At 46.3% G+C, this 15,240-nt stretch overlaps 1 protein-coding gene across 1 annotated transcript in view; it reads left to right on the top strand.

The window, feature by feature from the left end:
• The first annotated feature begins 91 nt into the window (after nt 1-91).
• TTC19 (tetratricopeptide repeat domain 19) overlaps nt 92-15,240 on the top strand; it is a 30,020-nt gene continuing 14,871 nt past the window's right edge. Inside the window, exons 1-7 of the mRNA XM_032841369.1 lie at nt 92-322; nt 408-538; nt 2,390-2,500; nt 2,983-3,021; nt 3,963-4,019; nt 4,335-4,396; nt 6,605-6,699. Of these exons, the coding sequence (XP_032697260.1) occupies nt 139-322; nt 408-538; nt 2,390-2,500; nt 2,983-3,021; nt 3,963-4,019; nt 4,335-4,396; nt 6,605-6,699 (679 nt within the window). The 5' untranslated portion in view covers nt 92-138. The remainder of the gene's footprint in view (nt 323-407; nt 539-2,389; nt 2,501-2,982; nt 3,022-3,962; nt 4,020-4,334; nt 4,397-6,604; nt 6,700-15,240) is intronic.

Here is a 15,240-nt window from a genome sequence, read left to right as displayed (position 1 = left end):
CGTCACGCGCATGCGGGCAGCCACGACGCCGCCTCCTCCCATCTCGCGGCTCGACCAATCCGGCGGGCGCTCGGCGTTGGGGGCGGGCCGTCGTGGGACCCGGCCGGGCCTGCAGTGCGCCGAGGACGCCGCGCGAGCATGTACAGGCTCCTGAGCCCGAGCCTGGGCCGAGGCCTCCTGCGGGCCGCGGGGCGGCGGTGCCGGACCTGCTCGGCGCGCCTGCTCCCGGGGCCCGCGGGGAGCCGGGCGCCTGAGGTGGCGGTGCCGGCATTCCGAGTCGCGCCGCGCGGCGGAGGCCCGGGCCTGCTGCCGCTGCTGGCAGGTGAGGGGCGCGGGCCGGGCGGGGCCGGCCGGGCGGGGACCGGGGCGCAGGCCGGGCCCGGTGACCTCAGAGCCCCTTCCCGCAGCGCTCGCCTGGTTCTCGAGGCCCGCTGCGGCAGATGAGCAGGAGGAGCGGCAGGGAGCGGGCGGGGCCGCCGCCGAGGGTGCGGCGGACGAGACCGAGGCTGAGATCATCCAGCTGCTGAAGAGAGCCAAGGTGAGGCGGCCTTTGCGAGCGGGGCCCGTTCGTTGGCCCAGCGGGTACGCAGCGCTCGCTCCAGCTTCCTGAACGCTGGATGGGGGGCTCCGGGGGGTAGAATTGCCCGGAATTCGATGGGTCATGGTTGGGGGGGGGGGGGGGGCGGTGTTGGCATCCATCCAGGCTTGTCAGACTCCAGAGCCTGCAGGCAGACCGCCGCAGTCCCCAGTGCAGATGGAGGGGGCACCACGGGCTTAGCTTTTTTATCCAAGCAAAATGAGCGGAAATGTAGTTGCTTTTGTCAGGGAGCCAGCCGGACCGAAGGGAGAATCGGGCGTCGAGAATCGGGCACGTATGTGGCGTCCAGAAAATGCACCTGAGTGTTGCTTGTGCACGGTTTGGTTCTGTTCTTTCTCTAAAGCCTTAGTCTTCTCCACGTTCTTTTCTATTTTGTCGTCCTCAGGTTATCTCCTGTCTGCCATCGGGCTCGCTGCCGCCTCGGTGCTAACGACATCAAATTTATATTCCCCTGCTGCAGTGGGCTACTGACATGCCCTCTCCAGTTTGAGGCCTCACCTGCCTCTCACACCTGACTGTTGATCTCAAAAGCCTCCCCAGCACGTTCCTTCACCATCTTCTCCTTGCCACTGTCTACCAGTTTTTGCCTCTGGAAACCTCCTACTCAGTAGGGTCTTAAAACTTGCGGGTACCTCTCAGTACCCTTCCAGCCCAGCAACAGTTACTCTTGCCACCAAATTCAGAATATTTCTGGAATCCATCTGCCCTTTTCTTTGTGTCCTCTGCTGTCATCCTGGCCACATTGTCACAGCCTGCTGTCTGGTAGTTTTGCCTGCCCTGTTGCCCCACTCTCCATGCAGCAGCGAGAAACGTAAACTGGGGGCCACCTGGTGGCTCTGTCCATTAAGTCTCGAAGTCCTGGTTTCAGCTCAGGTCATGATCTTAGGATTGTGAGCTCGAACCCCACTTCCAGCTCCCTACTCCATGGGGAGTCTGCTTGAGAACCCCCCCCGCCATGTGCACACTCTCTAAAAATAAATATTTAAAAAATTTTTAAGTCAAAAAACCAAAAATGTAAAATTGGATCATACCACTTCTTCGCCTAAACACTTTGGAGTGACTTCCCGCTGTATTTATGATAAGATCCAAACTTCTTACCGTGGCCTGCACGACCCTGCCTGACCTACCCCACCCCTGCCTTGTCCACCCATTTAGCAATAATTCTCTGGCTCGCCGGGTCTGCCCTTCACATGTGTTTCCTTTCATCACTTGAATGGTTTTGGAAAATCTTCTCTTCAGCCTGCTGGGCCTTTGTTCATCCCCTGCTCTCTGGGTCATTTTCCCCCATGATTCCTGGTTGACTGTCATCCTTCCTGCCTCAGTATAACTGTCACTTCCTCGGAGGGCTTCTCTGTCTCGCATTTAGAGGGGGCCCCTTATTGTTATTCCCATTGCTTTTCTTCATAGTTTATATCATTAGTTATAATTAAGTTTATTTGTCCTGTAGGATTACCTTCAGTCTGTAGGAGGGGAAAAAAGATGCCAGACAAGCAACTTCCTTAGAAAACAGGGTGCAGTAAATTACTCACGTTCCTGTTGTCTGCATTTGTTGGCCAGAACTTTGTCGTGTGGCTGCAAATACATAGTTGCAAAGGAAGAGGACCTCCCTGTCAACCGTTGTAGACCTAAAGCCTGGTGCCCAGCTGGAATTCAGTACATACGTGACGAATGAGCGGATGGCTGTCTTCTGTGTATTGGGATGTATGGCCGTACCCACTTCTGAGTGGTAGCACATACATCTGCTTTCTTGACACTTCGTTTTCTATCCCTCTCTTTGTTTTCTCTTTTCAGTTGAGCATCATGAAAGATGAGCCGGAAGAAGCTGAGCTGATTTTACATGACGCTCTTCGGCTTGCCTATCAGAGTGATAACAAGAAGGCCATCACGTACACTTACGATTTGGTAACTCTTCTAACCAGTCTTGAGCCACTGATGGTGGAGGGTGGCTGTAAGAGAAGGGTTGTTCGCTCTCCTGATATACCCTCCTGACCTTCAGGGTGTTGTGAAGCTCTCCGGGTTTTGTTTTTACTACGTTTTCTTTTGGTTTCGATTTTTATTATATGACCCTTAGGTACTAACGTTGCATTACCTTTCACTTACATGAAGTTTAAACCTCAGGCCAAAAATAAATGTCGTTAGTATTTGTTTTTTCCAGTGATGAATGGATCCAAAGTTGGTTTATCGTCCGCACAGATTGTGCAACTATTTACACTCACACAGTTGCTGTCCCTCGGTTTTCGCAAATTAGTTAAATACCTTTTTCTTGGAACTTTTTTTTTTTTTTCTTATTCAGAGGGTAAAAGCAAAAGGGAGTCATAGCTTAGAAGTGTTGAAATAAGAACGCAGTGCTCTAAACTGAAAAACAATTTGTAATTTGCTTTCAGATGGCCAACTTAGCATTTATACGGGGTCAGCTTGAAAATGTAAGTAAATCACTTTGTGGTATTTTGAGTTTGTGAAGGACTAGCTTCAAGGGAACTCTTATTAGGAAGGATACAAGCTCAGCTGCTGTAAAAAGGACACCCCAAAATAGAGTGACTCCCAACAAGAGGGTGTATTTCTTTTAATGCATTATTCCAGAGGTAGCAGTGCACTGAAGAACGGTAGGTACCTCTGTTCCATGAAGTGGTCCACAAGCTTGACTTCCTTGTAAGCTGTGTTCTTGTCCGCATGGGTGAGCTGGCTCACCCCTAGCCTCCAGGAAGGGGCAGGCAGGCAGCTTCCTTATAAAATAGGATTTAAAAATTGTTCACGTTCCTTCTACTTGCACCCCATGGCCAAGACTTCATCATATGACTGTACCAATTGCAAAGGAGGCTGACCTGTAAAAAAAACCTGAACAGACGTTGTAACTAAAAGGATGGGAGAGTGAATAATTAGGGGATAGCTTGCAGCTTCTGCCACAGTAGCTTTAGATGAAAAGTTAATATCTTTCTTCCTTTTTTTTTTTTTTTTTAAAGATTTTATTTATTTATTTGACAGAGATCACAAGTAGGCAGAGAGGCAGGCAGAGAGAGAGGAAGGGAAGCAGGCTCCCCGCTGAGTAGAGAGCCCGATGTGGAGCTCTATCCCAGAACCCTGGGATCACGACCCGAGCCGAAGGCAGAGGCCTTAACCCACTGAGCCACCCAGGAACCCCTAGATGAAAAGTTAATTTCTGAAGTTGGTTTCTACTTCTCACAGGGTAGTTTTTACGGTTCCCAGAGGAGGTGGGGTCGTGGTGTTTTTGTCTGTTTTCTCATCACAAGGATATTTGTCTCTGCATATGAGTGTGTATATTGTTCTACAAGGGGATGTTGCATCAGACTAGTACTTAGAATCCAGGGTCCCAAGTAAAAGAAAAATCTTTTCCTTATGCTTCTAGGCAGAAAAACTTTTTAAAGCAACAATGAGTTACCTGCTTGGAGGGGGCATGCAACAGGTAAGGACGTTGCCTAGGATTGGGCCCTAGTGGAAGAGGTTTTCAAAATAGTTTTGCTTCCTGAAAACTCCACTCAGCCCCCAACATGTGCTTTGGTGAAAAAAGGTGGATTTTTTTTTCCCCCTCTTGGCCCTTTATAAACTACCAGTCTTTCATTCATGCAAAACGCGGTTGCTGAGAAGTTCAGTTGCCTAATTCTTCCAGAAGGATAAAGACTAAAGCTTTTAGGCTAAAGTCAGTCTAGATGTTGATCAGAAATTATCCATGTGGAAATTGAGCTTCTGTGAATTTTCTTCATTTCCTTTTTCCCAACAGGAAGACAATGCAATAATTGAAATCTCTCTAAAGCTGGCCAGTATCTATGCTGCTCAGAATAGGTAAGTAGAGTCAGAGTCTAGGTGTGGCAGCAGCCAGGGAGTTGGGCTATGGGCAGAGAACTTTCTAGGATATTGTATCATTTTCATTTAGTTTCCAGTTATCTGGGTCTCAAAAAAACTGGGTATCACACTCAAAGTGTTCCCCCCACCCCATCCTTGAAGTCTTTAGTCTTCTAGTTTTTGCCCCGCTGTTTCCAGTAGCCTGCTGAGTGGGGCAGACAGCCCTCACTCCTTTGGCCACACGGTGACAAAGCTAATCAACTTTTCTGTTCCTGCTTGAACTGGGAAGGAAGGTTATAGTTAGAACTAGTTTAGCTCTTCCTAGAAGAGGAGGGAGCAGTGTAAAAGCCATTGGGGTAATGTACTTTGAAGGAACCATTTTTTGAATATAAGTATCAACAAACCAGGAGGGTAGATACATAGTTGGGTGATGAGGGACTTGATGTGGGAGTGTCTCAGTGGCTAGTCCAGCGGGCAGTGTTTTTAAAGCATGTAAAGGCGATCAGGTGACGAGTTTTAAGAAGGGGAAATACCTCGGAGTAGGGGAGTGAGCTCTGGATATGTAAGACGGAAAATTGGTCTTAATTTAAAAGTATTAGATGAATCTAAATTCTTGTAAAGAAGAATCTTCTGCTACATGGGAAAGGCTTTAGGAAAGAATTTGGATGTGTGCTCATGGTCCCAGGAACACCGATGAGTGAGGCCTGGTGCCTTTCATCCTCTTAAGGTGGGGTTCAAAGAAGAAATAACCTATAGTGTAAGCGAAGAACTTCTACAGAGTTATGTATCTTGGAGGGCATTTATGGGAGGACCTGAGAGTAGCTTTTAGGTTTTCAGTGCTGTGGTAGTTGCGCACCAGAGGTTTGGAATGATATCAGACCTGATGCTATAACAGGAGTGCTCGTTGAGGCCAGGGCTCCTGGCTCTGGTCCTTGTTGCCCTGGTCACCAGCTCCTTCTCTGTCAGCGGAACCTGCTTGTTGCCTGCATGTGCATGGACACTAGATGGGCTAGGACTTCGGAGGGTCTTTGATTTCAAGTCTCTTGAGGAGCTTTGAGGTTGGCCCGTGCTGGGGAGCATCGCAGCTTGGATCAGTCTCTTTTGCAGGAGTCCTAGAACTGGAGGTCGATGGGGTATGAATTGGAATAAAAAGAAGGCCAAAGCTAATCCCAGTGGAGAGTAAGACGAATTCATGGTCTCGGACAAGTGGAAGTAGTGGCCCCTGATAATTGGTCTGTTGGTTACCCTGTACTCTTGTCGAAAGTATTTTTTCATTTAGAGAGTGGAATATATGTAACTAGACTTGGGGCTTAGGAAGGCTGATATTAGTAAGGGAATTATTTCTAGACATTTTGCTCTGACTAGAAACATCTAGTGGGCAGCCTCCCCCAGCTCCTAGTCCTGGCTGGATAGGGTCCCTCCTGCCAAAGTTTGGTCTGAAGAAGCTTCTGTTCTGGGAACAGAGTACCGCAGTGGGGTCATCGGTTCTCCCTGGCAAAGCACTAGAGGAGAAGGGGTGAGCTTTGGAGTGCCCGTCTGCTAAGATACCAGAGCCATCACCGAAGACGAGAACCGGGGCTGAACTTCTGGATGCAGAAGGAATTTCTGTTGTGTCCGTGCATCTCTTTCTAGAAACCGATGGTTGACGCTTGTTCTCTCCGGAGTCAGTCTGCCTAATGTTTAGGTGTCCTCTCCATTTGGTTGAGGGTCCCGGGCTGGATTCAGGCTCAGTGCCTTCTAATGCCATAGTCAGGAATTCCATGTATATAAAAGAAGCTTCTAGTAAAGACCTAACAGGTTGGGAAGCTAATACACAAAGCTAATAAACCTGTTCAGAACTTGCACGAGATCAGTAGTTAGCATCCTTAGGGCAGGTGGCCTGAGCCTCTGTTCATATTAGCATTACTTTGAGTGAGTGTAAGGCCTTCCCAAATGGAGAGACAAACTCATGGTGGAAGCTACTGGTTCTGTCATTTATTAAGATGACAGCAGCGTTCTCAGCGTTTTGGGTCTTAAGCTAGGTCAAATGGGTGACTAAAAACTTCTACAAAATGGCAGACTCAGACTCCTTGGAAACTTCAAGCAGCATTCCCCCTCCCCATCTCACATTTCCTGTATTGCTAATGCTCACACCCAAGCCCGGAAAATGCGAATGCAAGAGGAGTTTGTGAAAAGGTGAACAGCCGACTGCTGATCTTTGCTTTACAGACAGGAATTTGCTCTTGCTGGCTATGAATTCTGCATTTCAACTCTAGAGGAAAAAATTGAAAGAGAAAAGGAATTAGCGGAAGACGTTTTGTCAGGTAGGGAAACCTGACCGTTTTTTGGACGTTGCTTTTTGCCTCAGAGCTTTAACACTGTAATAGAGGGACGCGTACCTGCATTGGGGGAGGGCAAGTTACCCATTTCGGGAATTAAGTGGCTTTTTTTAAGACCTCAGCAGAAGGTTTGAAATGAGATGTTTTATTTAATTAACTTGACCACTGATGGCTTTTTTAACCCTTTGGTGACATGTTCATAATTTACTTGTTGACTCGTATATAATCTCTGGAAAATTGGGGAGCAGAAAGGGAAGGTCTTTTTCTTTTCTCTTGGTTGAGCTACCAGTCACAATGCTGCTTAATTACATTTTGGTCCCGGAAAGGTGAAGAGAAACTCTGGGTTTTTTGGTTTGTTTGTTTGTTTTTTGGATGCCTGAGTGGCTCAGTCAGTTAAGCATCTGCTTTTGGCTCAGGTCCTGATCCCAGAATCCTGGGGTTGAGTCCCTCATCTGGCTTCTTGCTCAGCGGGGAGCCTACTTCTCCCTCTGCCTGCCGGTCCCCCTGCTTGTGCGTTTGTGCTCTCTCGCTCTCTCTCTTTCTCTGACAAATAAATAAAATCTTTGAAAAAAATCATTAAAAAAAAAAAGATTTTATTTATTTATTTGAGAGACGGTGAGAGAGCAAGGTAGAGTACAAGCAGGGAGGAGAAAGAGTAGCAGACTCCTGCCGAGCAGGGAACCTGATGCGGGGCTCGATTCCGGGACCCTGGGACCATGACCCAAGCCAAAAGCAAACGTTTAACTAACTGAGCCACCGGGGCGCCCCGAGAAACTCAGGTTTTTGTAGTTCATCCTCATGATGAAGGGAAGAGCCTACAGAATGATGTTAGGAACAGAATGGGATGGGCAGGATGCTATCAGGTTGGGGTTTTTTTTTTTTTTAATATGATTTTATTTGTTAATTTGACAAAGATCACAAGTAGGCAGAGAGGCAGGCAGAGAGAGAGGAAGGGAAGCAGGCTTCCTGCTGAGCAGAGAGCCCGATGTGGGGCTCGATCACAGGACCCTGGGATCGTGACCTGAGCTGAAGGCAGAGGCTTAACCCACTGGGCCACTCTGGCACCCCTCTATCACGTTTCTTAATATGGTGTGAAATATTGGCAATTGTCAGATTCAAAGTTCTTTTGGTAACGCTTACCTCCCATGTACTCTGTGCCGAGAACTAGCGAGATGCTAGAGAAACAGTGGTCAGCCCTTGTCCCAAAAGCAATACATATGACTTCAAAGAGTTATCTGTACTCTCTTGTCTTCAGTTCTCTCTCTCTCTCCCTTTTCTTTTTTTTAGGATTTTTTTTTTTTTTTTTTTTTTTTTTTTTTTTAAATTTTAGAGAGCGCCAGGGTCGGGGGTAGAGGGAGCGGGAGAGAGAGTCTCAAGTAGACCCCGTGCTGAGCCCAGAGCCTGATGCTGGGCTCAATCTCCTGACCCTGAGATCACGACCTGAGCTGAAACCAGGGTTCACACGCTTAACCAGCTGTGCTGCCTAGGCTCTCCTTTTCCAATCCTCTCTTGAGCATAAACGGGGCTTTCTCTTCCATCACTCTGCTGAGGCTGCCTTTATCAAGGTCACGAGTTCTCAGTCCTTATCTTACCTGCTCTGCTTACTAGCAGCTCTGACTCAGATATTGGAAACACTTTATTCACTTGGCTTCTGGGACCTCTCACCAGACACTCACCTTCCCCTTTGCTACCTCTAAAGTTAGCATACCTTGAGGCTCACACCCTAGGAGATAAATTTAGTCCTATACCTGTATTTTTTTTTAATTTTCTTTTAAGGATTTTATTTATTTATCAGAGAGAGAGCACAAGCAGGGGGAACAGCAGGCAGAGGCAGAGGGAGAAGCAGGCTCCCTGCTGAGCAATGAGCCCTGGACCCGGGATCATGACCTAAGTTGAAGGCAGCTGCTTAATTGACTGAGCCACCCAGGAGTCTAGTCCCATACCTTTAAGTATCAGTTACACGTCATCATCCCCAACTTACCCATGGACTACAGACATGAACTGGGTAAAATTGTCTCTTCAACATCTTGACCCGAATGGCTAGGGGTCATTTCACGGTTAACATGTCTGAAATGGGTCTCTTGATTTTTTTTTTTTTTTAAGATTTTATTTATTTTGGAGAAGGAGAGTGAGAGTGTGGGGGCAGGGGCCGAGAGAGAGAGAATCTCAAGCAGACTTCAAGCTGAGCGTGGAGCCCAGTGCGGGACTCAGTCTCACGACCCTGACTGAGATTGTGACCTGAGCTGAAACCAAGAGTCGGACGCTGAACTGAGCCACCTGGCCCTCTGGGTCTTTTGATATCTGCCACTGACAAACTTGCTTCTCTGCCAGTTAGCCCCGGCAGTAAATGACACCACCATTCACTCAGTTACTCTAGCCAAGAACCTGCAAATCACCTATGATTCCTTCCTCATTCCTGATGGTGAGTCATCAAGTTCTGTTGGGTCATCCATCAAGGTGAATACATGTCAGACCGCATCTCGTCCTCTCACCCTATGACTCTATTCCAGGCCATGATTGTTTCTTGCCTGAACACCTGTAAAGTCTCCCCAGAGGTTTTCCTGCCTCCTTGCATTCCCTCACACAGTCCATTGTCCATGTAGCACGCAGTGATCTTTTAAACCTCAGTGCCTTTGAATCACCTTCGGGACTCCCTGTGGTCCTGTAAGGCCCTACATGGTCTGATCCCTGCCTCCTTCTACATCATCTGCTCTCCCGCTTGCTCACTGCACTTTTCACTTGTCTTTTCCCTATTCTGTACAAGCTTGTACATCTCAGGACCTTTTCACTTGCTCCCTCTCCCTAGCCTAATCTCACATATCTTTGCATGGCCACCTCTCCTCATTCAGGTCGGGGCTCCCTCCTCGGGAGGCCTACTCTGACTAAAACAATGCTCTCTTCCCACCTATCCTTAATTTTTCTTCCTCACACTTGGAAGGAGTGTATGTGTGTCTGTTGTGTGCTCATGTTTGTGTGGCCACTAAAAGTGCATTTTTGTTATAGGTGTTTTTGTTTTTGTCTTCCCTGGCAAATTTCATCTGTTTTGTTCACTGCTGAGTCTTTAGTACTAGAACAGTGCCCGGCACACAATGGAGGCTCAGTAATTATTGACTGTAAGAACAGAAGACCAGACAGGCACCAAGGAGAGTTTCAGTGTGGTATGGAATTGCTTCGGGGAAACTCAATGAAAGATGTGAAAACAAGTCTAGCTATCAAATAAGTCACTTTTGAACTACTCACACCCTTGCTGTCTTTCATTTGCAGCATTGACTCTAGACCGTTTCTTTTTTTTTTTTTTTTTTAAGATTTTTTTTTTTTATTGGAAAGAAAAGAGAACACAAGGGGGGGGGGGGGGGGGGGGCGGGAAGCAGGCTCCCCACCGAGCAGAGAGCCCGATGCGGGCTCGATCCCAGGACCCTGAGACCATGACCTGAGCCGAAGGCAGAGACTTAAGCCACTGAGCCACCCAGGTGCCCCTCTAGACCGTTTCTTAAAAGGGACTCCAGAAGTAATACCAGTGCAGTTAAGGAAATGTAGAAAAGCATTGGGAAGAAAATAATAAAAATGATCCATAATAGGCCCAAGAAAGAACTACTGTTGATTTTTTTATTGTGTGACTTTGCCCGCTTGTTTTCCCCTATCCTGTTTACATTCTAAGAAATAAATTAGGGATTATACTGTATATGCTCTTATTTTAAATTAGTAATATATTGTGAAAACATTTTTTTCCAGGCAGAGGAACTCTTTTTGGAGAAAGCAAACTAACTTCAATTATAAACAGTGTTGTTACATTTTACTAGTTAGACGATATAGAAAATGTGTTATGTTATCCTTAATCTTATCTTTTTCTAAAGAAATATATTCCCACTCAGTTTTTTAAATTAATTAATTATTTATTTTTTAAGATTTTATTTATTTATTTGACAGATGGAGATCACAAGTAGGCTGAGAGGCAGGCAGAGAGAGAGAGGAGGAAGCAGGCTCCCTGCTGAGCAGAGAGCCCGATGAGGGGCTCGATCCTAGAACCCTGGGACCATGCCCTGAGCCGAAGGCAGAGGCTTTAACCCACTGAGCCACCCAGGCGCCCCAAATTCATATGCTTTTAATTGACATGACTAACTCTATCCCAAAAGTGTTTAGTTCAGCTCGCATAAAAACTTGGTCTAGGGTACTCATTTTGTTCCTCATGTTGTAAATATATATGTAATTACTGAGGAAATGCCCACAAAAAATTAAATGAAAACAACAGATTACTAAACAGTATAATTAAGAGAAGCCTAATTTTCTCTTCTTTTTTTTTTTAATATTTTACCCATTTATTTGACAGAGAGACAGTGAGAGAGGGAACACAAGCAGGGGAGGGGGTAGGAGAGGGAGAAGCAGGCTCCCCACTGAGCAGGGGGCCCGATATGGGGCTCGATCCCAGGATTCTGGGATCGTGACCCAAGCTGAAGGCAGATGCCTAACGACTGAGCCACCCAGGCTCCCCAAGGAGCCTAATTTTCTAGAATATGTAGATTAAATATATGTATAGAGCAGGGATGCATGATACCAAAATGTAAACAGGTTGGTAGATGGACAGGGGATTTATGTCTTATTTGTGTTTTTCCGCATATTCTGTATTTCTTGGAACAAATTATTTTTTAAGCTACTTTCTTACGTTACCTGTATAAGAAGTCAAGGAGCATTAGAAGAATTAATTTAAAAATACGATTTCCTTGCCACCTGTCTTCCTGGCATCATTTTCACCTTTAACCAATTTCTTCTGGTATTTTCCTTCATATTTCTAAATAACATAAAATTGGTTGTTGATTTTTTAGGTTTTTAGAATCTGGTAACTCACAGAAGAGTGAAGAATTAGCACGGTTTCGGTCGTGTCTTCGTTATTGCGAATCTATCAGTAGTGTTAGTTGTTGAGCCAAGTAATGTCATGTGATTGCATTTGTATTGTGTGTGACTGTTTGTTTCCTACAGAAGTCCGTGGTGTTTTTGTTACTTGTTTTTTTTAATGATTGTTCTTTTAACCGGAGTACTTGCTCTCCTTCGTTCCTAAGCTGCTCTGGGGCTCTGGGCTGCCTCTCAGCTGTCGGCAGCGTTTGGTCACCTTCCTGTCGTGGGCTTTGTCACTCACCGCCCTTTTCCCGCTGCTTGTCATCTCCCACAGCTTTTGATCTCTGTCCTCTCCCTTGGTTCTTCTCTCTTTTTTTCCCTTGTGACTTTATGTCTTTTTCATCCTTTAACTTTGATTTAGCGATGTTTTGGGGGAGAGTAGGGACACGTGTGTGTTCAGTCCGGAACGGTGTATCTGCGTGGAGGTGAAGGGTTCTGTGACGACACGGGTGGTGTCCAGGTCTGTTCCTTAGGATGGCGTCTCAGCACTGAGATTCCAGGTCAAAAGCGGCGCATTTCAAGGTAGTTGGGGAATGTCGCAGAACTGCCCTCGAAAGGACTGTATTAATTTACATTTTCTGATCTGTGAATTTATTTGCTTTGTGACTTCTGTCAAATTGAGTAATCCCTGTGTGCTTTTGATTCTCAGAATGGGAATAAGAGTAATCCTCTTGTAGGAATATTGAATGAGTTCATATCGACGAAGCGCTGAGAAAATGCCTAGTACAGAGTAGCTGCTTGAGGGTTAACTGGTGTTAGTTCACATTACTGTGGTAAGGCCGTGTGCCCCTTCTCCCCAAAACTCACTGATTTTTATAACCTTCTCCGGATTGGTGATGTGGCAGTGATGCATTAACTAGCATTTCTTGGATAAACGATGAGGTTGATCATTTATCGGTGCTGTTTGATAAGGATATTAACTCTATCCTGTCAGGTTTTTTCTTTTCCCTTGCTTGTGTCTATAGAGTTCAGAGTTTGGGGATTTTTTGTTTTAATTAAAAAGTGAAACTGATGTTCATACAGGTGAGGGACTCATGAGAAGAACAGTCAGTGACCCAACACCAACAATACTTTCGAGCCTCTGTGTGTTTGACCCCAATCCCATTCCCTTTCCCACCCAAGATACTGGTCTGCTGAAGCTTGAGTAGTTTGTGCAGGTCTCTTTTCAAAATTCATATAAATGGGGCCCCTGGGTGGCTCAGGTGGTTAAGCGTCTGACTCTTGGTTTCAGCTCAGGTCATGATCTTAGGATCCTGGGGTCAGTCCCCAGGCCCGGGCTCCTGGCCCAGCTGGGGGTCTGCTGAAGATTCTCTCTCCCTATCCCTCTGCCCATGCCCCGCCACGCACGCACGCTCGCGCTCTAAAACCAATCTGTCTTAAAAAAAAAAATTATATAAGTGAATCACACAGTATGACTTGCATTTGCCTTTGATCTTTTTGGAGTTAGATCTGAATTCATTTTTGTCTATTTTCTTTGCTTTTATTAATTTTAAATGACTACCTGGAGTTACTTACTTATTTTTTAAAAGATTTCTTTATTTATTTGACAGAGAGTGAGTGCACAAGCATGGGGATCAGTAGGTAGAGGGAGATGCAGGCTCCCCAACGAGCAGGGAGCCCAATGCAGAACTCGATCCCAGGACCCCGGGATCACAACCTAAGTCAAAGGCAGTTGCTTAACCGACTGAGCCACCCAGGTGCCCCTGCCTAGAGTTATTTAGAATAGCCAATCTAGGCAAGGTGTTCTAGAAGTCGGAGAGAGGCAAGTGAGGCAGAAGTCCTGCTCTTCTGGAGCTTAATGCTTAGAAAGATACTTTTCAATGTTGAAATGAGAGAAATATTCAGCCATCTTTTTTAGTTTTTTTTTTCTTTATTCCTAAACTGTGTTGACATAACATTGTAACACATCCCGCAGTTAATCTTGGTATGATGTTGGTAACTACTTTCTTAAAGATGGTGATCTGTCAGCGTTATGTTTGTATTGTAAATTACTATACGCTTGTGTCTTTTGGGGGGCTTTCCATTTGATTCATTCATCTGATGGTTCTTATAACAGCGTGTGATGTTTGAATTCTATGGTAGCATATGTTTGAGTTATATAGCAAACAGGTTTCACACATTTCCTCCCATTTTATTTTCACTTAGTCTTTAGCTGAATTTTTTTTTTTAAAGATTTTATTTATTTATTTGACAGAGATCACAAGTAGGCAGAGAGGCAGTCAGAGAGAGGAAGGAAAGCAGGCTCCCTGCTGAGCAGAAAGTCCAATGTGGGGCTCGATCCCAGGACCCTGGGATCATGACCTAAGCTGAAGGCAGTGGCTTACTGAGCCACCCAGGTGCCCCTAGCTGAATTTTTTAAAGTAAAAAATCCCTAAAGTGCTTTGGATTACTAGATTTTCATTATCTTGTTGTTGTTGTTTTTAAAGACTTTATTTGACAGAGAGAGAGCATAAGTAGGCAGAGAGGCAGGCAGAGGGAGAGGGAGAAGCAGACTCCCCACTGAGCAAAGAGCCCACATAGACCTCTGTCCCAGGACCCTGGGATAGTGACATGAGCCAAAGGCAGATGCTTCACTGACTGAACCACCCAGGTGCCCCAATAAGATTTTTTTTTAAAGAAGTATTAATTTATTTGAGAGAGAGTGAGAGTGCGTGTGTACGCATATGGGGAGGGGCAGAGGAAGAGAGTCTCAGGCAGACTCAGGACTGAGTGTGGAGCATGACGAGGGGCTTGATCTCATTATCCCGAGATCATGACCTGAGCCAGGGTCAAGAGTCAGAGGCTTAACTGACTGAGCCACCCACGCACCCCTCGAGCTCCGCTTCTGCTTCTAGTTCTCTTGCTGTTCCCACAACATCTGCCGGTACTTTCTCTGCTGGAGTCCTAAACCCCTCAAGGTCATCCGTAGGGTTGGAATCCATTTCTTCCTCTGATGTCTTCCTATGAATGACGAGTGTTCTTAACGGCATCTAGAATGGTGAATCCTTTCCAGACGGTATTCAGTTTACTTTGCACGGATCCGTCAGAGGAATCACTGTCTGTGCAGCTAGGGCCTTCTGAAGTCTATTTCTTAAATAAAAAGACTTGAAAGTTGAAATGAGCCCTTGCTGCACAGGCCGCAGAGCGGGTGCTGTGTTAGCAGACCTGAACACAGCGGAAGTCTCACCGTCTGTCACCATCGGAACTCTTGGGTGACCCAGTGCCTTGTTAAGAAGCAAATCTTTTTGCTTTTTTTTTTAAAGATTTTGTTTATTTATGTGAGAGAGAGAAAGAGACAGAGAGCATGAGAGGGGAGAGGGTCAGAGGGAGAAGCAGACTCCCTGCTGAGCAGAGAGCCTGATGTGGGAGGATCCTGGGACTCCAGGATCATGACCTGAGCTGAAGGTAGTCACTTAACCAACTGAGCCACCCAGGCGCCCAAGAAGCAGTAGTATTTTGAAAGGAATCTTTTTTCTGAGCAGTGGACATAAAATATCCAATAAATTAGGGTGCCTGGGTGGCTTAGTGGGTTAAGCCTCCGCCTTCAGCTCAGGTCATGATCTCAGGGTCCTGGGATCAAGCCCTGCATCGGGCTCTCTGCTCAGCGGGGAGCATGATTCCTCCTCTCTCTCTCTGCCTGCCTCTCTGCCTACTTGT

The sequence above is a fragment of the Lontra canadensis genome, unplaced genomic scaffold (assembly GCF_010015895.1).
Source record: "Lontra canadensis isolate GAN:19392208 unplaced genomic scaffold, GSC_riverotter_1.0 scaffold122, whole genome shotgun sequence".
NCBI classification, from domain to species: Eukaryota; Metazoa; Chordata; class Mammalia; order Carnivora; family Mustelidae; genus Lontra; species Lontra canadensis.
The sequence above is the reverse complement of the archived record's forward strand: the minus strand, read 5'-3'. Positions and strand labels throughout refer to the sequence as shown.